Here is a 24,763-nt window from a genome sequence, read left to right as displayed (position 1 = left end):
GTGGCGGAGGTAATAAATAGACTATTTTACAAGGAACTTCAACGCAGGAAGGGGGAATTGTATCCATGAAATTGTAAGCTTTGATTACCAACCTACAGTTTGTCCCTACTCTTTCTTTTTAAATATAAGCACGGAAGCAGCACGTTCTATTTTTATGGGGGCGGGGGGGGGGGGGGGGCTCTCTATCTCTAACCACTACACGAGAGACGTGTTGGCGTAGTTCGCATCAGCATGAACATCGATAGTTCGCCACAGTATCCTCTGCATGTTGTCATGTCCTGTGTGTGGCGTTTTAAAAAGAACGCCAATGGAAATGGTTTCAAAAGGTTTTTTTTATTTCATAACATGAAAAACTGACGTCAACTGAGACGGCTTCGACCTGGAAGTGACGTGTTCACGGTGTATATCCGGTTGTTGTAAATTCCCGATGGAAAAGTCTAGATGTTTCATACATCGCAACCTGTTAATTAGAATCTAGTTCTTTCAACTCTCATCGGTGTACTGCATTTATAGTTTTACATTTTATAGCGTGCGCACCTTTTGACATTATAGTGTATGGGAAACCAAGTAGCTGAAAGGAAAGGGAAACTTGAAACTGACGTCACGATGATGCCAACCAATGGGAGAACGCGCTCGAATTTTGAATATTTCGTTGACGAATTACTGAACAGACGGTTGAGCGGTCGTTGTATAACATAATATTGCTCTTTTTACCAATGGACAGCTCACGAACGTCTGAAGACGAAGTCTGGGAGCGGTGTAAGGAAAACGTGCAGCTATTGCGAGGGGGACGATCTGTGGGATCTCTCAATATGGCTCTACGAGCACCAGAGAGTAATGGGATGAGTGTCCTGTACGAACAGCAGAGGTGAGGCCTAGCTGAGATTTGATGACCGGAACGAGACGGTATTTGTTGTGCTTCAAACGTTTCAGATACATTCTGTATTGTTTTTTTTTATGATGAAGAGGGATAATGGGTGGGGTGGTGTGGTGTGGTGTGGTGTGGGGTGGGGTGTGGGGCAGGGCAGAGCCGTAGATACTGATAGAGTTCGGTCAACCCGGTTTCAACTGGTCTGCCCTATGATTGGTTAAGCGCTGTCATGTGATTCACAGGCGCCATGTTGTTACCCAACCTCAGTAACTAGCAGAACGCGCATCGCATTGCATACATTCGCTTAGTGGAAGTTGGGATGGATGAGTGGAAGTTGGGATGGATGAGTGGAAGTTGGGATGGATGAGTGGAAGTTGGGATGGATGAGTGGAAGTTGGGATGGATGAGTGGAAGTTGGGATGGATGGGATGAGTGGAAGTTGGGATGGATGAGTGGAAGTTGGTGAGTTGAAGTTGGGATGGATGAGTGGAAGTTGGGATGGATGAGTGGAAGTTGGGATGGATGAGTGGAAGTTGGGATGGATGAGTGGAAGTTGGGATGGATGAGTGGAAGTTGGGATGGATGAGTGGAAGTTGGGATGGATGAGTGGAAGTTGGGATGGATGATTGGAAGTTGGGATGGATGAGTGGAAGTTGGGATGGATGAGTGGAAGTTGGGATGGATGAGTGGAAGTTGGGATGGATGAGTGGAAGTTGGGATGGATGAGTGGAAGTTGGGATGGATGAGTGGAAGTTGGGATGGATGAGTGGAAGTTGGGATGGATGAGTGGAAGTTGGGATGGATGAGTAGAAGTTGGGATGGATGAGTGGAAGTTGGGATGGATGAGTGGAAGTTGGGATGGATGAGTGGAAGTTGGGATGGATGAGTGGAAGTTGGGATGGATGAGTGGAAGTTGGGATGGATGAGTGGAAGTTGGGATGGATGAGTGGAAGTTGGGATGGATGAGTGGAAGTTGGGATGGATGAGTGGAAGTTGGGATGGATGAGTGGAAGTTGGGATGGATGAGTGGAATTTGGGATGGATGAGTAGAAGAAAGGAAGGATGGATGACTGGAAGGAGGGATGGAGGACTGGAAGGAGGGATGGATGAGTAGAAGGAAGGATGGATGATTCCCGTTTGAAGGAAGGATGGATGATGAGTGGAAGGAGGGATGGAGGAGTGGAAGGAAGGATGGATGAGTGGAAGGAAGGATGGATGAGTGGAAGGAGGGATGGATGAGTGGAGGGATGGATGAGTGGAGGGATGGATGAGTGGAAGGATGGATGAGTGGAAGGAATGAAGGAAGGATGGATGAGTCATTGATCTTCCACTCATCCATCCTTACTTCCACTCATCCATCCAAAGTTCCACTCATCCATCCCAACTTCCACTCATCCATCTTTGCTTCCACTCATCCATCCTTCCACTCATCCATCCCTTGGCGGGGGGGGTGTCAGTGGTGGGTCTACGGAAGTTCAGTACCAACTGGCACCCGCCATTCACCCCGTTGCAGTCCCCCAGCACCAAAACTCGAGTTTGAGGCTATAGCGTGTCGGCTGAGTGCTTTGCCACACTGAGCTTGCGTGCTTTGTTCTTTTCTATACCGGATTGGGTATGCGGTGTCTTCTGATACCTTAGGGAGATGGATGCTCCTGCCTTGGATAACCCCAAGTCACCTGTGGGTAACATGTAGTACCTGTCAGCCACCCTTACCAGGGTAACGGTCCGCAGCCTTGCGGTTTAAATGGCAGATGGCTCTGCACATCTGGTGGGTGAGAGTCAAGTCGACTCCAACAGCATGAAATGAAGAGGGTGAATTCCCCAACGGGCAGCAGAGAGACGGAGAGGAGTGGCAACCTTCCCCCCCCCCCTCCCGGTCCATACCGCACACTTACCCGTGTGTACCAGGCATAGAAAGGGAATGCCATCATTGCCCGAGGAGACACCGGATTGCGACACAATGGCAAGGTTTTATTTTTTATTTTTTTTTTCCTCAAAATACCACCTACCATGGACAATTGGAAAACTTTGCTTGTAGGTTGGGACGCTATATAGAAAATTGGGACACTTTGCATATGCAGTTGGGACGCTTATATATATATTTCTACGCATATATATATATATATATATATATATATATATATATATATATATATATATATATATATTGTTGTGGATATGAGAATGTTTTTTTATTTTATTGTTGTGGTAAAATGTTGTTGTAAAAGGTTGTTGTAAAATATCACCCCTCCTCCCTCCGTTGTGGTTGTATAAAAGGTCAAAGGGCGTTCCCGTAGTTAGTCCATAAAACATACATGCAGGACACGATATATCTTTTTTTTGACAGTTATACCCTTATTATGTGTATTAGCGTAAGGCTGTGTCTTCCATTAATTGAAATACTCCATTGCACCAGTGAAAGAGAATAGATTCCCTTTCCTTCCCATCCCCAAAACCTCCATTTCCATATTACATCCCCTCTCGTCACTGCTGAGCCCTCGATTCCCAATCACCTCCCCTCCAATAACCGCCATTGACCATGTGCTTTGAGTCGGAGAAGAAAGGCGTGTCTCCACCTCGTCAGAGGGGAGGAGGGGCGTGCCCGCCCGTCGTCATCCAAGGCGGAGCCCGAGGGTCGCGCGACCAACCAGGGCCGAGGTGAGCACCCCGATGGGCGTGTCCAAAACGCCGGGGGCGTAATCGCTGGAGGCGCTATAAAAGGCGCAAAACGGAAGTGGTCACGAGGAGTTGGTCAGGGATGCACAAGGAGTTGGTCGCGAGGAGTTGGTCAGGGATGCACAAGAAGTTGGTCGCAAGGAGTTGGTCTGAGTTGGTCTGAGTCGGTTGCGTTGGTAAGGAGTCGGTGGTCAGTTGGTTGCGGTGCGGAGTCGGTGGTGAGGAGTGAGAGAAACAAGAAAGAGTTGAGGGTTTGGACCAGACAAGTCCTGGGAACGCAGCGGACGGAGGCCGCAGCAGCAGGAGCACCCAACAGCCAAAGGGGGCCTGAACGGCGGTTTGGAGCAGGGCCGAAGAGGAACGGCGGCTACTAAACGCGCCGGTGGTGCTGCGGGACCCCCTTGGACCTCCCTCTCCCTCCAACCATCCACCTCCTGCCTTTCCACCCTTCTTGTATACGTGAGTTTGTTTTGTTTGTTCTGTCCCTGGGTATTTAATTAAGTCTGTAGGTAAGCTAAAATTTGCACTGTGTCACCTGCGTCTTATGTGTTGTAAATAAACTTGATTGTTCCTTTTTGCTTGTGTGTAAATAGTCAATAAATTCAGTCGTATTTCCAAACCTTTCTTGGCCTTCGTTTTCCTCTTTACATTGCGTCGTTTTTGTCTTTTCCCTCATTGAGCAGCTGTGGTGCGATACGGCCAAAGTCCTGGGTGAATCGGGTGAGCCAGGGATCCTGTTAGGTCGCGGCAATACCAAACCACTCGGTAACTAACATCTTAATCCGCGATCTGTAACAATTGGTGTCTGGGAGTGGGATTCGAGGCCCGAACCAAATTTTTAAAACGAATAGAGAAAAAAAAAAAAAAAAAATTTGGTCAAAATTACGAGCTGCCGAAATTTGTTTTGTTTAAAGCAAAACCCGAATTTTGAAATCGCGCCATGGCTGGGCAAGGCGACGGGATGCCGGTGGGAGAGCTAGAAGAGGGGTTAGGAGTAACCCAGGATCAAATGGAGGGGAGCAATGAGGAGGCGGTTGAGGGAGTATCAGACGCACAAAATGGCGGCCTCGCGCACATGATTATTGTGGCGCCAAATTTAGCCGCGCCCGTGACCGTAGCAGCGCCGCCGATGGATTGGGGCCTATTTATGGAACAAATAAAGGCGCTCATGGTCCAGACAAGTGAAGACCTGAGGAATGACTTGGGAAACCAAATGGGGGTAATGGGAAACCAAATGGGGGTAATGGGGAACCGGATGGATGCTCAGAGTGAGCAATTGGGAGTAATGAGGGACGAAGCGAGGGGTACCGGTGAGGGATTAAAACATGGGTTAACGGGGGTGGAAAATAGAATGGCTGCCCAGGAGAATCAGTTAGAGGGGGTGAAAAATGGGTTAATGGGGTTAGAAAATAGGATGGAGGACAAATTGCGGGAAATAGGGGAACAATCTGCCAGGGAAATCAAACAAATGGGAGAGCAGATAGAGGAGGTGCAAATCGGGTTAGAAAGTAAACTGGATGCTCAGAGGGATGAATTGGGACAGATGAGGGTGGCATCTACAAAAGAGATGGGGGAGATGAAAGAGGAGATACGACGAGGTGTGGGTGAGGAGGTTTCGGGGCTACGCGAGGAGGTAAAGCGAGGTGAAAAGCGTATAGAGAAAGAGGTGAGAAATAATACGGCTAAGTTACAAGGGGGAATAGAAGATCTGACGGAGGAGGTGGAACAGCTGACAGAGGGACAAACTAAGTTAGTGGAGCAGGTTCAAAGGAACACTGCAGTACTCGGAGGGTTAAAGGCGACACAAAAAGAAATTAAAAACGAATTAATAGCGACACAGAGGCAATGTCAGATGGTACGGGAGGAACTGACAATGAGGGTGGACGAGGTGACAGAGATAATGGAGACAAAGGACCGGCAGGTGAGGATGCACATAGAGACGGTCACGGTAGCCCTAGAGGACGATCTTGAGGGGACGCACCGAGAAATAAAAGAGGTTAAACAAAAACTAGAGGAAGTGGAAGAAGAGGTGAGTGAAATTAAGAAGAGACGGACAGAAACTAAGAGAGAAATCCAGGAGGAGGTGATGGAATATGTGCAAGGTCGGTGCTCAACTCATAATGTGATGCTCACTAACCAAATAAAGAGTTTGCAGGTGGCAAAGGAGGTGCGGAGACGATGTACGGAGGTGAGTGGCAATGTATATGATGTGAGGAAAGCTTCAGTCGGCTTGGGGATTGGTTTGGATCCGGGTGTTCGTGAGAGGCCGTTGGTGAAGTGTGCGACAGGTCAGGTGTGCGAAAAAAGAGGTGTGCGAGAATGTCCGACGATGGGGTGTGTGAGGAAAAAGTGCACGCCGAGGAGTGAGTGTGCCGTCAGGAGTGAGTCGGTCGTAGCGCGTGTGCGAGGGAGCACAGGGAAGCGCGGTGTGGTGAGTGTTACGGAGGAAGTAACGAAAAAGTGCGCGCGAGAGGATGCGCGAGAAAGGTGTGTAACGGACGGGTGCATGAGGAAAGAGTGTGCTGTCGAGAGTAAGGGTGAGTGCGCGACCGAGAGTGGAGGTGAGAGTAGTGAGAGTGAAACGGAGCGTGAGTTGGTTATGACAGGTGAGCGAGGATGTACACCTGGAATGGAAGGATGCACACCTGGAATGGTAGAGCGTGTGTGGGAAGGCACATTTGAGTTGGTAGTGAGGCACGTGGTTGGGTGTGCGAATGAGAGCACACCTGTGATTGTCACAGAGGAAGTGACCGAGGAGGGGGCGCGAAGAGGTGTGTTGGTGAGGTGTGCGACCAACGAATGTGTGCCAAAGTGTTCGGTGGTCAGGTGTGTGACCAAGGCTGGGAGTGGAATGAGTGTACCGAGGTGTGTAAGGAAAGGTACGAGGAGCATGGAGACGGCTGGATGTGTGAGCAAGGAACGGGCTGCGGGGTGTAAGCATGCAGGTGAAGCATCAACGTTAAACGGAGCAGCGGTTAGGTCGACTTATAGCCGAATCGGGCCCTCGGTGCGTGCCGGGCTTCGCGTGCCGCGAGAACCAGCGGGGATCCGAGCCACGGCGGGTTCGAAAGGACCGCCGTGCGCGATCCACGCTGGGCCTCGCGTGGAACGGCCGCGTCCGGGCTCCACTAGGCGGAGCGGGCAGCCCGATAGGACGGGTCGTCATGGCGACCACTTTCTATTGAGACGTGCCGGCAGGTCGAGATCGGGACATTGGATGGCTCCACGCCGAGGTGGTGCGTGGGATCTCGGCCCGGGTAAGCCCCCGCCCCTGCCCCGAATGCGGGACGCATCCAGCCGCCGGCACAAAAGAATCCGCGTTCATTGCTCGGCTGTACGAAGCCGGGCTGTAGATGTGAATTGGCGCACCGAGAGGATGTAATAAGTAGACGGGTGATAGTGATAATGGGAGTGATTCGATACGAAATTTGTAATAGTGGGTAGAATTGGCAGTAAATGGAAAATTTTTGAATTGGTTGGAATGTGGACGAGCAAAATTGATAGAGAGACCCCCGATGTGGTGGGATGGCAAATCCACCATCCCTCACAGAGTGGGGCAAATGCGCTATAGCTTATGGGGTGTATGGCAGTGAAAACTAGCCCGGGTGGGTTAGGATATTGATAGGGATCTAGCGAAGATGACATTAGGTGACGTTAAGGTTAGTTAGTGACTGATACCTGTAGTGGGGACGCAGGTAGATTAGCGTGGATGATAATGACGTGGGAGCGCAATAGTTTAAAGGGACGACTGGGAAGCGCAAGTTTCAGAGGGGAGTAGTTAGCTGAGATGATGCCGTGTGTGTGAGAATTGAACAGGTGTGATTGCACAGGTGTGCAACTGAATAGGTGTGTGGAGCAGTGTATGAGGGAGTAGTGGTGATTGTGTGTTGTGTTGACCAACTGGTCCAGGAAGAGGAGGAGGGTGCAGGTGGCACCAGGTAGGATTGCACAGGTGTGCAACGACAGGTGAATGAAAGACAGGTGTATGGAATAAATGGTATGGAGTATTGGAATGGATGGTTGTGGAGTGAGTATGGTGGAAATTGTGGAGTGGAGTGGATGGTGCGAAGGTGTGAATGGGGGAAGAGTGGACCCCCATCACGGATACCCGGGGCGGGTAGTGCAAGTGTTAGGTAGAGGGTATAGGTAAATTGTGGTTGGATATTGGCATCTGTGTTGCGGGTGACAGAATGGTATGTGGATGGGTGCATTAGTGTTGTGGAAATGGCTGGGCGTGTAGCCTGTTAGTGTGTGTAGTTGGTTTGGGCACTCCACCACTGTGAGGATGTCGGCCAGGTGAGGCCGCAGGTGGGCTCTGGGAGCCGGTAGTAGTTGTTGTGGATGGGGCCCGAGGATCCGGAGGACGGACCCGGGTAGCCCAGTGCCAGAGGGCACCGAGTGGGGTGACAGAGCCAGGAGGGGCCTGCCCCAGTTAGATAGGTTAGGGTGAGGAGCTAGGTAAGCTCGGGTGGCAACTACAGTGGTGGAGGTGTGCAGGTGGGTAGACCTGCTGGGAGAGTTACACGTCGCAGCCCAGAAATTGTGCGAGGGCACCGGGAGATGAATCGGGGGAGTGAGACCCCAAATTGAGAAGCACCACAGTTTGGGCAATGGGAATTGGTTATTAGAACCCATAGTGTAAGTTGGCCAATGGATTGGCAGGGAAAGACCCCGGGTAGTGTAAAGTGTGTTAAAGTCATTTAGAAAATAGTTAGGATGAAGGATCTCCTCGCACCATCTGCATCCACTCACCTGAGGTGACAGGTACTCCACACCATGCCATGTTTTGATTATTTTTTATGATGCAAATGTTTGGATTGTGAGACGCATCATGACGTGGGTGTGACATTGTGCGTAATTCCATCTCTCCCTCCTTATGAGGATTGATGATGAATTGGTGATGGCAAATTTTGAAGTAGAGGGATTGTGGAGACGAATTTGGTATAGGGGAAATATGGGGAAGACGTGACAGTAGTGACGAATTTGTAAATGGGTAGATTTTTGTACATATGGGGTAAGGGCAAGGGTAGGGTAGGTGACAGGGGGGTGACGTACGGTAGGGACGAGCTTTCTCACTTCGCCCTCCGTACGCATTTCGCCTTGCATTGCCTTATTGACGTGTACCCTTGTGACCTTACCCCTCGCTCAATTGTCTTTCTTTTGTCTCCCACATGACCTGTGCGCCGTTGGGCGCCGAGGGGAGCGTGCGTGGGTCGGCCATTGTGCGCCCGAAATTCCCAGAACCAGCTGTCTGCATCGATGCATCACATTATGGACCACATGTCTGTGGCCGAGCACCACTTATGGACCCCATGGGTTGGGGCATGGCCCCTCTGCTGGAACCGGCCATGAGGGCCCGAAATCTTGCTGGCAGACCTTGGCCACAGGGCACCGATGCCCCACAGGTGAACCACACATAGTCGGCCCTGTGGGCCATAAATAAAGCAAATAAAAAGGACACATTGGGCACACTTTATTGAAAATAGGCCGCCAGTAAGCAAAGCAAAAGAATGACAACAACTGGAAGAAATAATAATAACCAGCAGAGGGAGCCGAAGAGCAAGAGACCACCTGCAGGGTTAGGGGTTGTTGAATTTATTTTTATTCATTGAACAATGGTGACGGCACCGATTGGTGCTTGAGGGTGCATTGGTGCGTTTTTAGGTGCGTTCATGGTGCATTGATGCAGAGCAGACTGTCTCCCCCCCAGAAAGAACAATCACAGGTCCTGGGTTAGTTTTGTAAATAAAAATAGCGTCATTGTAAATAATGCTTCCCACCGTCAGTGTATAGTTTGAAGACCATTCCGCAATTCGGTTAACTGTGGGCGTAAGTCTGTTAGGCAGGGTGCAATGGAGCAGCGGGACACATTTATTTATGTTTTAAAACTGTCGCACTCAGGGTCAGGTTAAAAGTAGAGGGAACTACACCTACGTGCCACACTAAGGTAAAAGTTATAGGCCTGGGACGTGCCTAAGGGGAGGAGGGTGCAGTGTTGTGGATATGAGAATGTTTTTTTATTTTATTGTTGTGGTAAAATGTTGTTGTAAAAGGTTGTTGTAAAATATCACCCCTCCTCCCTCCGTTGTGGTTGTATAAAAGGTCAAAGGGCGTTCCCGTAGTTAGTCCATAAAACATACATGCAGGACACGATATATCTTTTTTTTGACAGTTATACCCTTATTATGTGTATTAGCGTAAGGCTGTGTCTTCCATTAATTGAAATACTCCATTGCACCAGTGAAAGAGAATAGATTCCCTTTCCTTCCCATCCCCAAAACCTCCATTTCCATATTACATCCCCTCTCGTCACTGCTGAGCCCTCGATTCCCAATCACCTCCCCTCCAATAACCGCCATTGACCATGTGCTTTGAGTCGGAGAAGAAAGGCGTGTCTCCACCTCGTCAGAGGGGAGGAGGGGCGTGCCCGCCCGTCGTCATCCAAGGCGGAGCCCGAGGGTCGCGCGACCAACCAGGGCCGAGGTGAGCACCCCGATGGGCGTGTCCAAAACGCCGGGGGCGTAATCGCTGGAGGCGCTATAAAAGGCGCAAAACGGAAGTGGTCACGAGGAGTTGGTCAGGGATGCACAAGGAGTTGGTCGCGAGGAGTTGGTCAGGGATGCACAAGGAGTTGGTCGCAAGGAGTTGGTCTGAGTTGGTCTGAGTCGGTTGCGTTGGTAAGGAGTCGGTGGTCAGTTGGTTGCGGTGCGGAGTCGGTGGTGAGGAGTGAGAGAAACAAGAAAGAGTTGAGGGTTTGGACCAGACAAGTCCTGGGAACGCAGCGGACGGAGGCCGCAGCAACAGGAGCACCCAACAGCCAAAGGGGGCCTGAACGGCGGTTTGGAGCAGGGCCGAAGAGGAACGGCGGCTACTAAACGCGCCGGTGGTGCTGCGGGACCCCCTTGGACCTCCCTCTCCCTCCAACCATCCACCTCCTGCCTTTCCACCCTTCTTGTATACGTGAGTTTGTTTTGTTTGTTCTGTCCCTGGGTATTTAATTAAGTCTGTAGGTAAGCTAAAATTTGCACTGTGTCACCTGCGTCTTATGTGTTGTAAATAAACTTGATTGTTCCTTTTTGCTTGTGTGTAAATAGTCAATAAATTCAGTCGTATTTCCAAACCTTTCTTGGCCTTCGTTTTCCTCTTTACATTGCGTCGTTTTTGTCTTTTCCCTCATTGAGCAGCTGTGGTGCGATACGGCCAAAGTCCTGGGTGAATCGGGTGAGCCAGGGATCCTGTTAGGTCGCGGCAATACCAAACCGCTCGGTAACTAACATCTTAATCCGCGATCTGTAACAATATATATATATATATATATATATATATATATATATATATATATATATATATATATATATATATATATATATATCCATCCATCCTTCCTTCCACTCCTCCTATATATATATATATATATATATATATATATATATATATATATATATATATATATATATATATATATACACACACACACACACACACACACACACACACACACACACACACACACACACACACACACACACACGCTTGACTCGGCTCGGCTCGCTACGCTCGCCTCACCACGCGTCGTTACATAGGAACGGACTAATTTTAGTTGAGGACAATGACTACTTGAGTTGCTGTGTTGTCATGATTTACACCAATCATAACACTGTTGGGGTTACCCCATTGGGACACGATCCACGGGACCAGTAGGGGTATTGATGGTATGGGCGTGGCGTGTGCTCGGTGGTTGGAGCCACGTCCCCTGAAGAGGGTTGGGCTTGATATAAATGATGCATGGGTTCCGGTCGGTTTTTCAGTCAGTCGGAATAAACGAGCTTTGAACCAGCTACGAGTGTCTCGCCTCCCCGCTACTCGCAACTCCTACATTGGTGACCCCGACTGCTCCCAAACGTTTTCGGGGGCCCCAAACGAACATGGCGACAAGCGCAGTTTCAATTAAGCTGCCGGAGTTTTGGGAACGACAAGCCGCCGTTTGGTTCGCGCAAGCTGAGGCCCAGTTCGCCTTTCGGAACATTTCTGCCGACAACACGAAATATTATCATGTCGTGTCTGCGCACAGCGGCAAAACGGCGACCAGGGCGGTGAGCCTTCTCCAGAATCCTCTGGAGGGCGGCAAGTACGAGATGCTAAAAGCGCTTCTGCTCGAAATCTTCGAGCTCAATGAGGCCGAGCGCGCCCGACAGCTTCTTTCTCTACCCGGGCTGGGCGACTCAAAGCCGTCGGAGCTGATGGACCACATGTTGTCTCTCTTGGGCAGCCACTGGCCATGTTTCCTCTTCAGGGAGCTGTTCCTGCAGCAGCTGCCATGACAGATACGGTCAGCCTTGGCCAACTCGCCCATTACGGATTTCCGTGCCCTGGCCAGGGAGGCAGACAAGTTTTTCTCCGCCAGGCAGCAATGTAGTGTGGCTGCATGGGACCCCTGCCCCGTCGAGCAGGCGGACACCGTGGTGGCCACCATTGCGGCCCAGCGGCGGAAGGCCCCAGGCTTGTGCTATTACCACGCAAGGTTTGGGCCCAAGGCCAAGTCATGCCGACCTCCCTGCAGCTTTAGCGAGTCGGGAAACGGATGGCCTGCACTCGTTAACTGCCATGAGCGTCGGCCGTTCGGGCAGTTTGCTGTTCATTTTGGACACCGACTCCGGACGTCGTTTCCTCTGCGACACAGGTGCCCAGGTGAGCGTTCTACCCGCATCGGCACCGGACCGGGCGGCCGGGAAGCACGGCCCCGCCCTGGAAGCCGCCAACGGCAGTGCTATTCAGACCTTTGACAAACGGACTGTGGCACTGTGCTTTGGCGGGCAGCGGTTTACATGGGATTTTGTTACTTTGAAGGTATCCACCCCCTTGCTGGGCGCTGATTTCCTCTGCGTCAATGGCCTACTGCTGGATGTGAAAAATCGGCGGCTCATTAATGGTGAGACATTCAGTTCTCTTCCATGCTCGCTGAGCGGGTCCGCCTCGACGAGGCTTGCGTGCACGCTCCTGACCTCTGATGAGTTCGTCCGCCTCCTCACCGAGTTCCCGGCCCTTACACGGCCCACCTTTTCGGCCGTTGCCGTCAAGCACGGAGTGGAGCACCACATTCCGACCACCGGCCCGCCTGTCTACGCCCAGGCTCGACGCCTCGACCCGGCGAAACTCGCTATCGCAAAGGCGGAGTTCGACACGTTGGAGCGTCTTGGCATCGTGCGACGTTCCGACAGCCCGTGGGCCTCGCCTCTCCACATTGCGCCGAAGCCGGGGGGTGGGTGGCGCCCTTGCGGGGATTATCGCCGCCTTAACGACGCCACTACCCCCGACCGCTATCCAATCCCGCACATCCAGGATTTTTCTGCCCGCTTGGGCGGTAAAGTTTTTTTTTTTTTTTCTAATGTGGACCTCGTTCGTGGTGACCACCAGGTTACCGTACAGGCCGCAGGACATTCCTAAGACCGCGGTGATTACACTGTTCGGGCTTTTCGAATTCCTCCGTATGCCTTTTGGGCTCAAGAACGCGGCCCAGGCTTTCCAGCGCCTGATGGACAGCGTGTTGCGGGATTTGCCATTCCTGTTCGTCTACCTGGACGATATCCTCATCGCCAGCGCTTCCAGGTCGGAGCACATGCTTCACCTCCGAGCGCTCTTTGAACGCCTCAGTCAGCACGGCCTGATCATTAACCCGGCCAAGTGCTTGTTCGGGGTGGCCTCCATTGACTTTCTCGGCCACCGCATCACGAAAGAGGGGGCCGTCCCACTGCCATCTAAATTGGAGGCTGTGAAGGGTTTTCCGCACCCCCTCACCGTCAAGGCCTTGCAGGAGTTTTTGGGCATGGTGAACTTTTACCATCGTTTCGTGCCCCGGGCGGCCCAGCTGATGCGGCCCCTTTATGAGGCCCTCAAAGGCAAGCCTACCAAACGCGCCATTGACTGGACCGAGGAGATGGCCAAGGCCTTCACGGACGCTAAAGTGGCCCTCGCCAGTGCAACCATGCTGGCACATCCGTCGCCCGATGCACCGATTGCTCTCACCACGGACGCTTCGAACTACGCGGTTGGCGCCGTGCACGAGCAGTGGGTCAACAGGGTGTGGCAGCCACTTGCCTTTTTTAGCCGGCAGCTCCGCCCTAACGAACGAAAGTACAGTACCTTCGATCGTGAGCTCCTCGGCCTCTACCTAGCCGTCCGACACTTCCGTTACCTGTTGGAAGCCCGCCCGTTCACGGCGTTTGTGGACCACAAGCCCCTGGTTTTTTCCATGGCCAAGGTCTCGGAGCCGTGGTCTGCCCGTCAACAACGCCAGCTCTCCTTCGTTTCCGAGTTCACGACGGACATCCAACATGTTGCTGGGAAGGACAATACGGTCGCCGATTGTCTCTCCCGATCCATAGCTGGCGCGGTTCACCTTGGCATCGACTACGCCCGCATGGCGGCCGATCAGATCTCCGACCCGGATGTCCAGGCCTGCAGGACGGCGGTCACGGGGCTTCGACTGTCTGATGTGCCGTTCCAGGACACGGGCACCACGCTACTGTGCGATGTCTCTTTGGGATGGCCTCGCCCTGTTGTACCCACAAGCTAGAGACGGCCGGTGTTCGAGGCCGTCCACGGTCTTTCTTACCTGGGCAGGAAGGCGTCGCAAACGTTGGTGGCGGCGAAGTTCGTTTGACACGGGCTCAAGAAGGATGTGCGCGCCTGGGCCAACACCTGCGTCGAGTGCCAACGCTCGAAGGTGCATCGCCATACCCAGGCCCCATTGGCGCCATTTCCAGTGCCAGAGCGACGCTTTGACCATGTTCACGTGGACCTGGTAGGACCCCTTCCCCCCCTCGCGGGGATTCACCCACCTCCTCACGATGATCGATAGGACCACCAGGTGGCCAGAGGCCGTCCCGCTCACATCTACAACGTCCGCTGATGTGGCCCGGGCGTTCATCGGCACTTGGGTTGCCCGTTTTGGCGCTCCCTCGGGCATCTCTTCAGACAGGGGCGGACCCCCAGTTCACTTCAGAGCTCTGGTGTGCTGTGGCCCAGGGGCTTGGGGTAAAGCTCCATCGCACCACTGCATATCATCCCCAGGCTAATGGTTTGTGTGAGAGGTTCCATCGCTCTATGAAAGCTGCTCTCAGGGCCAGCCTCTGGGATGACAGTTGGGCCGACAGACTCCCGTGGGTCATGTTGGGCCTCAGGACAGCCCCGAAGGAAGAACTCCAGTCCTCATCCGCTGAGCTCGTCTATGGCCAGCCGCTGCGGGTTCCGGGGAGTTCATGCCTGACGCCACAAGCCCCTGGTCCGCTGCCCGTCAGCAGTCGGTTCTCCGGGAGAGTGCCAAGATGTTTGCACCAGTGCCCACATCTCAACATGGTTTGCCTCGGGCCCACGTCCCGCCGGATCTACGTGCAGCGGAGTACGTCTTTGTTTGCCAGGACGCACACCGGGGGCCGCTTCGGCCGCCTTACGACGGGCCTTTCCTCATTCTGGAGGCCGGGGACAAGTCCTTCGTGGTCGACATCGGCGGCAAACCGGACCACCTTGCGGTGGACGTCCTCAAGCCAGCTCACTTGGACCTCGACCAGCCTCCTCGGTTGGCTCAACCCCCACGGCGGGGCCATCCCCCATTGGGTAAGCCCCCGGTTGGCCCGCCTACCGCCAAGCCGCTTACAGTCCCTGCTCGGGTCCTCGATCGTTTCGGCCGGGCGGTTAAGGCCCCCCGAAAACTGACATTGCCCGTGCGCGTGAATTCTTGGGGGGGCGCATGTGGGGGTTACCCCATTGGGACCCAATCCACGGGCACGGGACCAGTGTAGTCAGGTTCACTATGTTTTTTTTGTTCAAAATCATGGTAGATTAGCAAACCTATACATTTTTGGAAACGTTATTACATGGAAAATCTGAAAATCAATGCTTACATTTGCCAATTCCGACCAATTCGATTCGACCAATTCGACCAATCGACCAATTCCATTCGACCAATTCGACCATTCGACCAATCGCTTCGATCGACCATTCGACCAATTCGATCGATTCGATTCGATTCGATTCATCGAATTCGATTCGATCGACCATTCGACCAATTCGATTTGCCAATCAATTTGACCGACCTTTGCTTGTGTGGAACGGACTGTGAAAACGATGCGGACTATATTGTCGGATACGACACACAGGACAGTGATGACGAACTCGAAATGGCATATTCTGTAATCGTGTATGTTTGATGCCATTGACTGCCTGTGTATATTTTGTCATTGACTGCCTGTGTAGATGTGAAGTTATACTGACTGCATGTGAATATATGATTTTGCTGACTGCCTGTGTATGTTTGGTGATATGAATTATTGTGACACATTTTGATGTTATTAACTGCCTGTACAAAATGATAACATGTATTTGATTATGCAACTTATCGTGAATATAAAGACAGTATTTTGCAATTCAAAACCTTTGATTCGTGTCTTACCATTCCCCATAGCACTAATTTGATACTTTCATTGGATTCCTTGTCCCTGAAAATATAGGTTTATTATATTTTAAAAAGTTTTTAGGGTAATTAGAGGCAGAAATAGAACAAAATATGTATTTTACAGTGGCCATTTTGAAAATCCAAAATGGCCGCCATACAGGTATCTCTCCAAATGTAAACATTGATTTTTAGTTTCCTTATGCTATAACCTTTCCAAAAATGTATAGGTTTGCTAATCTACCATGATTTTGAACGAAATAGAATTTATTGACATAGTGAACCTGACTAGTGGGGCTATTGATGGTATGGGCGTGGCGTGTGCTCGGTGGTTGGAGCCACGCCCCCTTAAGAGGGTTGGGCTTGATATAAATGATGCATGAGTTCTTGTCGGTTTTTCAGTCCGTCGGAATAACCGAGCTTTGAACCAGCTACGAGTGTCTCGCCTCCCCGTTACTCGCAACTCCTTCAACACAAACAATTATTTTGCACAAATTTATTTGTAGTTTGTGATATTACATTTTTATAAGCAATTTAGGTTGAATTTTTTGTTTGTTTAATGTCCCCCGTCGCACCGCGGAGCGAAAGGGGGACTATGGTTTTACCCTCCGTCCGTGTGTGCGTCCTTTCATGCTTCCGTCCGTCCGTGCGTGCGTACCCTTGTGAGCAGAATATCTTGAAAAATAAATGAACTACTAACTTCTAATCTGGTGTGTCGGTGTATCTCGGCATAAGGAAGAACGCTATTGAAAATTGGGTCGCCACGTCAAAATCCAAGATGGCCACCACTATATATGTCTGAACCTTGTGAGTGGAATATCTTGAAAAATAAACCAACTACTCACTTCTAATCTGGTGCGCGACTGTATCTAGGCATAAGGAAGAAGGCTATTGAAAATTGGGTCGCCACGTCAAAATCCAAGATGGCCGCCACCATATATGTCTGAACCTTGTGAGCGGAATATCTTGAAAAATAAACGAACTACTCACTTCTAATCTGGTGTGTGAGTGTGTCTTCAACCCACTCGTAAATATTATCGACTCTTCCATGTTTTCTGCGTCTTCCACTTTGTCAACTCACATTACTTCCCTGACGGGGGACCTAGGCGTAACGCTTGTGCAAAAAAGAAATCCTCAGCACATACATACGAGAGGGGTAGGTGCAGACTGGAAGTTTGGGACGATTACACCTCACCACCACGTAATTCAAAACACTTCACCACCATCAAATTCAAAACACCTCACCACCATGAAATTCAAAACACCTCACCACTACGTAATTCAGAACACCTCACCACCATGAAATTCAAAACACCTCACCACCATGAAATTCAAAACGCCTCACCACCACGTAATTCAAAACACCTCACCACCATGAAATTCAAAACACCTCACCACCATGAAATTCAAAACACCTCACCACCATGAAATTCAAAACACCTCACCACCACGTAATTCAAAACACCTCACCACCACGTGATTCAAAACACCTCACCACCACGTGATTCAAAACACCTCACCACCACGTGATTCAAAACACCTCACCACCAGTCCACCACGTAATTCAAAACACCTCGCCACCACGTAATTCAAAACACCTCACCACTACGGAATTCAAAACACCTCACCACCATGTAATTCAAAATTCAAAGCTGGCCGCCAAAGCCAGTCGCCGACTGGGCATCCGCCGTCGTGTGAAGTCCTTCCTTGGCACACCTGAGCTCCTCACCACATACAAGGCTTTCATCCGCAGCTCAATGGAATACTGTTCCCCCCCCTCTGGGCCGGTGCTCCTGCCTCACACCTAGCTCGGCTTCACGCTGTTGAAACCAAAGCTTTCAGAATCATTGGAATCTCCTGCGATGAAGCTAACTCCGAGGGCCTTTCACTCACTCACCGCAGGCAGGTTGGTGGTCTTTCTGTCTTCTACCGACTCCTCCGGCCTTGCTCCCCCAGCTCTCTCTGGGCTCTGTCCCCCAAATATTCCTGCAGGTCGCACAAGATCTGCCAGCAACCCTCTTATGGTTAAACTGCCAAATTCTAGGCTCTCTGCTCACCTTCACTCTTTCATTCCCATTTTCTCCCGCCTCTGGAACAAACTCCCCCACTCTCTTCAATCCCCCTCCTCCTTACAGGTCTTTAAAACAGCTGCTTCCCACCCAGGGGTCGAAATTATTGACGGCATCGACGGCAAAAGCCGGCGTGCCCAAGCTATTTGCCGTGCTGCCCCCGAACTTTTCATGATCACTACGGCAGAGAGTTGCAGTGCCCTTTTTCTTCAGTTGCTGCTGTGCCCTTTTTGTCAATAAAGCATAATAATAGAGACCAAAGTATGAATAAAGTAATGATGAAAACAACAAACTGACTTCGTCGGCTTTCGTTTTCTCAGTGCATGTCGGAACATTAGCATAGTAAGCATATACATTGTCGAGGCTACCTCGTTTCCCGTTCTCTTACTGAATACAGAATGTTGCAGTCCTACGATCGTCCTTGGGTACGGGAAACGAGGTTCAAGGGCATCCCATCATTTATATTGGCCCCGCCTACGACCATTCGTCATCCCATACGTCATCCAGCATCATCAATGAAACGCAAAGCATTATGGGCTACTATGAGCGCATAAATTACAGCGTGGCTATTATTGCCGATGTTTGCACACCCACGTCGTTGCCTACCAACCGCGCTGTATTAGCGGGGGTAATACTCATGGTTGGTACGGCCTTCCGATTGCTTCCGTCCCGACTATAGGTATGTTACAATCCCGCAAGGTCAGCGGTGGTGTTCATCTGCCGCTGTACCTGTGCGCACATGTCTACGAGAGGCTGTAGGGATCTCCAAGAAATGCAGGTTTTTCATTGGCTGTCGGAGGGTATTTCCACGTACGTCATAGCCGATGACGTAGTGGAATTGTTCGCGCTTCTAACCTCGTTTTCGAATTCACACGACACCTCTTCAATTTCTGTCATACGATCGACTCGAAAGTTTGGCTTGTGTTCAGCACTTTCCAAATCAACGATCGAATGTTCCGGACAAAATAAAAGGTATGTTGGACGTTTTTCCAACATGTTATCTAGTTTGTGGTGGAATTTCATTGCAATCTGATGATGCGAAGTAAGATATTTTGGCCCCGATATCAGGCATGGTCCTTGCCGTGTTGCGCAACATTGAGAAAAGATGGCGACCTGTGTGATACGATGTACTTACACTGTTGAATTTTTTCGCCGATTGTCGCCCGATATTTAGTATGAAAATATTGATCGTGGACATACAATCACACAAAATATGGATGATTCAGATGTTAGTCTGACATAATTTTGCAAAAAAATGATGATTTTGATCATCTTGAGAGTGGATGTCAAATGATTTGCGAACCATTCAGCAATGGTCCTAGAGTACCATCTGTTGAGGAGTTTCAGGCTGGATCCTTGAAAACTGTAGTTGACAAAGTGATTGATTGTTTGGACAAGAGATTTAACGAGTTCTATGAGAATGAGGTCCTGATTGCGTTTGAGGTGTTTGACCCCAGCAACATGCCAAAGGGCAAGGACACCCTTGCTGCCTATGGCAATGCCAAAGTCACTTACCTTGGCAATCACTTTCAGCAAATCATTGAAAGAAATGGTTGTGATCCAAGTCAAATACAAAGAGAATGGCTGTCCTTGAAGCTTGACATCAGCAGAAATCATGGAGAGGAGTCCAATTTCCTAGGTCTATGGAAGACCATTCTGACAGAAAAGGGCCACAAATACCCTAATATACTTCATCTGGTGCAGGTCTGCCTTGTGTGCCCAGTGGCCACATCACATGTAGAGAGGCAGTTCTCAGCAGTGAAGCGTATTCTTGGGGATTGGAGGCTAAAACTGGGGTTGGGTATGCAGGAACACCTTCTGCGCATCAGCACAGAAGGGCCCGACCCCGACAACTTTGATCCTACACGTAGCGTTGCCAGGTGGCATTCTATGAGTGCATTTGGACGTAGGCCTGATGCTACACCCCTCTCCCCCAAGGGTGATTGAATTGTAATCATGTATACCTGACTCAAGACTGAGTCAGTATTGAGTAAAGATGATGTCTGATGATGATGATGAAAAAAGTTCAACTCTGTCAAACAAAAGTTAAACTTTGTTACATGGACATGATGACAATGCAGTTCTGACTGAGCTGAGTTGAGTTTTGAGAGAAATCAAATCTGAAACTGTTATTGAGATTCAAATTCTAAAAATACATTATTAAAAAGTTTAAGTTGATTTACTTGTTCTGTCAGTAACATTTCCCTGCCTGTTTAAGTTCCCGACACACTTTGCCTTTGTGCCCACAAGAATAATTCTAGATTGCCTTGGTGCCCCCCAAACCCAAAAGAAAATGCCTTGGTGCCCCAAAAAAATTTAAGTCATCAAAGGCAAACATTGCTGTGCCCTCCCTACAGAGTAATTCGACCCCTGACCACCATCTCTTATCTTCCCCCATCCAAAACCTTGATCTTTTCTACCCCCGCTAATTCACCCCAGATACACTTTTTTGAAATTCCAACTTCTTTCCTGGAAGTCCTTGCAGTGTCCATATGTTTTATACCTCTCCCAACTCCCCCCAAGCCCTCTCCCTCCCACAGTTCTCTCGATGTCCCTGCTCTCAAATTTTGTGTTTGTGTCCTTCCCCCTATCTCCCCATCTTGTCTACCGCTCCCCTTATTTTGTGTTTATGTGTCGGTTTGACTTTTTGTGTGATTAATGTTGGCTCTTTCACGAGCCTCGATCTTGTATACAAAAAAAAAAAAATTAACCTCACCATCATGTAATTCAAAACACCTCACCATCATGTAATTCAAAACACCTCACCACCACGTAATTCAGAGCACTTCACCACCATGTAATTCAGAGCACTTCACCACCACGTAATTCAAAACACTTCAAACACTGCGTTATGTGTGCAAACACAAATTGCACACATCACGCAAAAAACACTTATGGTCAGGGTGGAAAACTCCAGTTTCACTTGACATCATTAACCACGGAGTTTAAGGTGGTGAGGGTGCGGGAGTTCATGATGTTGCGGGATTCAAGTGATGCAGTGGTAAAGAATGTTTTCCCAGAGAAGAAGGGAAGTCGGAAAGTACTATATCTATATATATTCCAAGTGTGTCCCCCCCCCCCCCCCCTCTCTCTCAACTGTTCCTTTTGTCCTGTGATGTCCTGATCCGTTCAGTGTCCTAAAATCGCAAGTGTCTTCCTTCCATGAGCCTCCACTTGGTATCCAAAAAAAGTGCCTCAAATTTTACCCTCCTGTCTGTTGAGACGAGACGTCCACTCGTGATTCAGGTACGAGTAAGTTTTTGGGCCGATTGACCAGGTCATAAGCCAAACAGATTGTTGCTGATGAGGTCATTTCCTGTGAGGTATTTCCTTGGTGCAGTGTTGACAAATCTCTGCTCTCCCTGGTGGGTGTTGGGCTGGCTGCTGCCTTAAAAAAAAAAAAAGAAAAAAAAGTTAAAGCTAAGAGGTGTACTTTTTGTCGATTATATATTAATTTAATTGATTGATTTAACACTGCAATTGATTAATTTTTATTAACCTCCTATGTTGATGGAAGTAGTCTCCTCTCAAGAATGAATTGTATTTTTACATTCGTCATAATGCACATATTTCTGTCTCGGTTTTGAGGAATCGACGTCATAAGTTGTATAAACAGTGTGCGTTGTTTCGGTGAAAACCAGTCTTTCACTGCAATTGCACTTTCGATTTCCAAACATTGTATGTACATAAGTTGGTCTTGTTTTCAGGCAATTTGAACTGGAGCTGCGCTTTTACGAAGGAGATGACCCACTTGGTGTTTGGGACCGGTACGTTACAATCTTGTGTTTTCCATTTGTATAAAACAAGCAGTTGTGTTGCTACGCCAAGTGTGTATATAAGTTGAAGTTACCCTGGTGTTGCCTGGTGTTGGGCTAGCGGCTAGGGTGCCAGCTTAGGATCCTAGGATCCTGGGTTCGAATCCCGGTCGATCGCTGAATTAACGCCAGGGGGGTTGACTCAGCCTGTTCATCCTTCCGAGGTCGGCTAATTTGAGTACCAGTTCACTGGTAATTCCCTGTTTGTCGTAAAAAGGCGACAAAAAGGGTTGGCGTCAGGAAGGGCATCCGGCCGTAAAACATTGCTTCAAAAAGGGGACCAAAAAACAACAACAACCACGGTGCCCGAAAAAGGCCAACCCCCGCCTTGCGGGGAAAAATGGCCTCTAAACGGTGGTTTTTACCCTCCATCACTGGGATTTCACTTTTACTGTCCTTTTGCTCCCATGTTGGTGAAAAAGTTGTAACATTTTGACTGCTATTGGAGTGGATAATATGATGATATTATTATTATAGTTTCCGAGGTGCATGTGGGGGAGGAGAAGGTTCACAAGGTGTCTGCTAGGACCCACTCTCTGACCTCCGAACCTGAAGCTGGCGGATCATGGATAATTCGACAACCCGTTGGGTTGCTTAGCATCCGTGGACGCTGGTTGAGGTCAATGAATGTAGCATGGTCCTCGCGTCCAATTGTCTCGGGTTACCTTACTGGTGGATTGGTGATCCCAACTGAGGAGTCGCGCTCTCGACTCCACACCCTGTCTACTTATTATTAATGGCCGAGCGAAACCCTGAATAGCTACCTGATGGAGCGAATTGATGGGGTACAACTTCCCGGCTATTTATTACACACTATGTTTAACCAATGGAGAAGAGACAATCAAGCTGGTTTGGAAAGTCTTTATTCTCATGGGCAAAAGGGCACGTATTTACAGGCACATTTATTTACAATCAAATACTGTATTCACAAGGCATGTACAGACATCAGAAACGTTAGAAAAGCTTACTTCTTGCACTTAAGATACCCCTTATATGACTGGATTTACCTTATCACTGAACAAGACAGCCATTTTAAATCCGATTGACATTTAAAAATTGAATAGCATTTGTATATTGACTCACTAAATTGGGAAATGAACTATTTTTGAGGTTAAAAGGTCAAAGGTCTCAAGGTCAAATTTTAAAAATCATCAATTTTCATCTAAAAATCCGTCAATTTTCATCCGAATGACTTGAAAATTGAACAGCATCTGTATATTGCCTCAATGAATTGGGAAACCAACTATTTTTGAGGTCAAAATGTCAAAGGTCAACCGAAGGTCAAACTTCCAAAATCATCAATTTTCATCTTAAAAATCTGAATATTCAGAATATTCAGAATCAGAATATTTCATTTCTTCCTATTGACCCGAGCTTTGATCAAGATTGTCAATTTTAATCTTGATGAAATGGACAATTTGTTGTATCAATGGAATTTTTTTTCTTAGGGGTGGGGGCGGATTTTGCAAGTATCGTGCTCCGCATGACGTCTTCTTGTTACTTGCAAAATCGAAGATTTTTCAAGTATATTGGTCGGTTCCGTTTGTGGTTCTGTTTGTTTGTCTGTTTGTCTGTTTGACTGTTTGTCACCGGCCTACAGGTCACAATTCTAAACCGATCATCACGAAACTTCACCAAGTTGTATGTCATCCCAATTGAGAAGCTTATTGATTTTGAGGTCAAAGGTCATCTGCAGGTCAAATTTCTAAAATCGCCATTTTAAATCCGATTGACTTGAAAAATGAATAGCATTTGTATATCGAGTTACTAAATTGGGAAATGAACTATTTTTGAGGTCAAAGGTCAACTCAAGGTCAAATTTTAAAAATCATCAATTTTCATCTGAAAATCCGTCAATTCTCAACCGATTGACTTGAAAATTAAACAGCATTTGCATATCGTCACTAAATTTGGAAACATACTATTTTTTTTAGGTCAAAAGGTCAACTCAAGGTAAACCTTCCAAAATCATCATTTTTCATCTGAAAAATCGTCACTTTTCTTCATATTGACCCGAGCTTTGATCAAGATTGTCAATTTTAATCTTGATGAAATGGAGAATCTGCTGTATCAATGGGGAAAAAAATTCTTGCGGGGGTGGGGCGTATTTACAAGTATCGTGCTCCACATGATGCCTTCTTGTTTGTTTGTCTGTCACCGGCCTACAGGTCACAATTCTAAACCGATCGTCACGAAACTTCAGCAAGTTGTATAGGTCGTCCTAATTGAGAAGCCTATTGTTTTTGAGGTCAAAAGGTCAAAGGTCAACTCAAGGTCAAATTTTAAAAATCATCAATTTTCATCTAAAAAGCTGTCAATTCTCAACCGATTGACTTGAAAATTGAACCGCCTTTGCATATAGAGTCAATAAATTGGGAAACATACTATTTTTGAAGTCAAAAGGTCAACTCAAGGTAAAACTTCCAAAATCATCAGTTTTCATCTGAAAACCCATCAATTTGCATCCGATTGACTTGAAATTAGAACAGCATTTGCGTATTGCCTCACTGAATTGGGAAACCAACTATTTTAGAGGTCAAAAGGTCAAAGGTCAACTGAAGGTCAAACTTCCAAAATCAATTTTCATCCGATTGACTTGGAAATTGAACGGCATTTGCACATTGTCACTAAATAGGAAAACCAACTATTTTTGAGGTCAAAATGTCAAAGGTCAACTCAAGGTCAAACTTCTAAAATCCTCATTTTTCATCTGAGAAAACGTCACTTTTCATCCTGTTGACCCGAGCTTTGATCAAGATCGTGCTCCACATGACGTCTTTTTTTTTTTTTATATATGCGGGAATGAAGGGGAGGAGCGTGTTAATATGTCTGGTTGAATGCTTTGGGCGGTGAGGGGGCTTGAAGCCAGATTTTAATCTTACAG

At 48.6% G+C, this 24,763-nt stretch overlaps 1 protein-coding gene across 9 annotated transcripts in view; it reads left to right on the top strand.

Moving 5' to 3' along the window:
* Positions 1-603: 603 nt before the first annotated feature.
* Positions 604-24,763, top strand: part of LOC137435484 (uncharacterized) — a 131,240-nt gene continuing 107,080 nt past the window's right edge. For 8 of the 9 annotated variants that reach the window (XM_078784265.1, XM_078784264.1, XM_078784263.1 and 5 more), the window contains exons 1-2: positions 619-868; positions 21,772-21,831. In XM_078784265.1, coding sequence (XP_078640391.1) covers positions 717-868; positions 21,772-21,831 — 212 coding nt within the window. In that variant the 5' untranslated portion in view covers positions 619-716. Of the gene's footprint in view, positions 869-21,771; positions 21,832-24,763 lie in introns of all 9 variants that reach the window. The other variant, XM_068129304.2, reaches the window with a different exon arrangement.

This window comes from Myxine glutinosa, chromosome 9 (genome assembly GCF_964187855.1).
Source record: "Myxine glutinosa chromosome 9, kmMyxGlut1.1, whole genome shotgun sequence".
NCBI classification, from domain to species: Eukaryota; Metazoa; Chordata; class Myxini; order Myxiniformes; family Myxinidae; genus Myxine; species Myxine glutinosa.
Note: the sequence above shows the minus strand (reverse complement) of the source record. Positions and strands in the feature narration are given on the sequence as shown.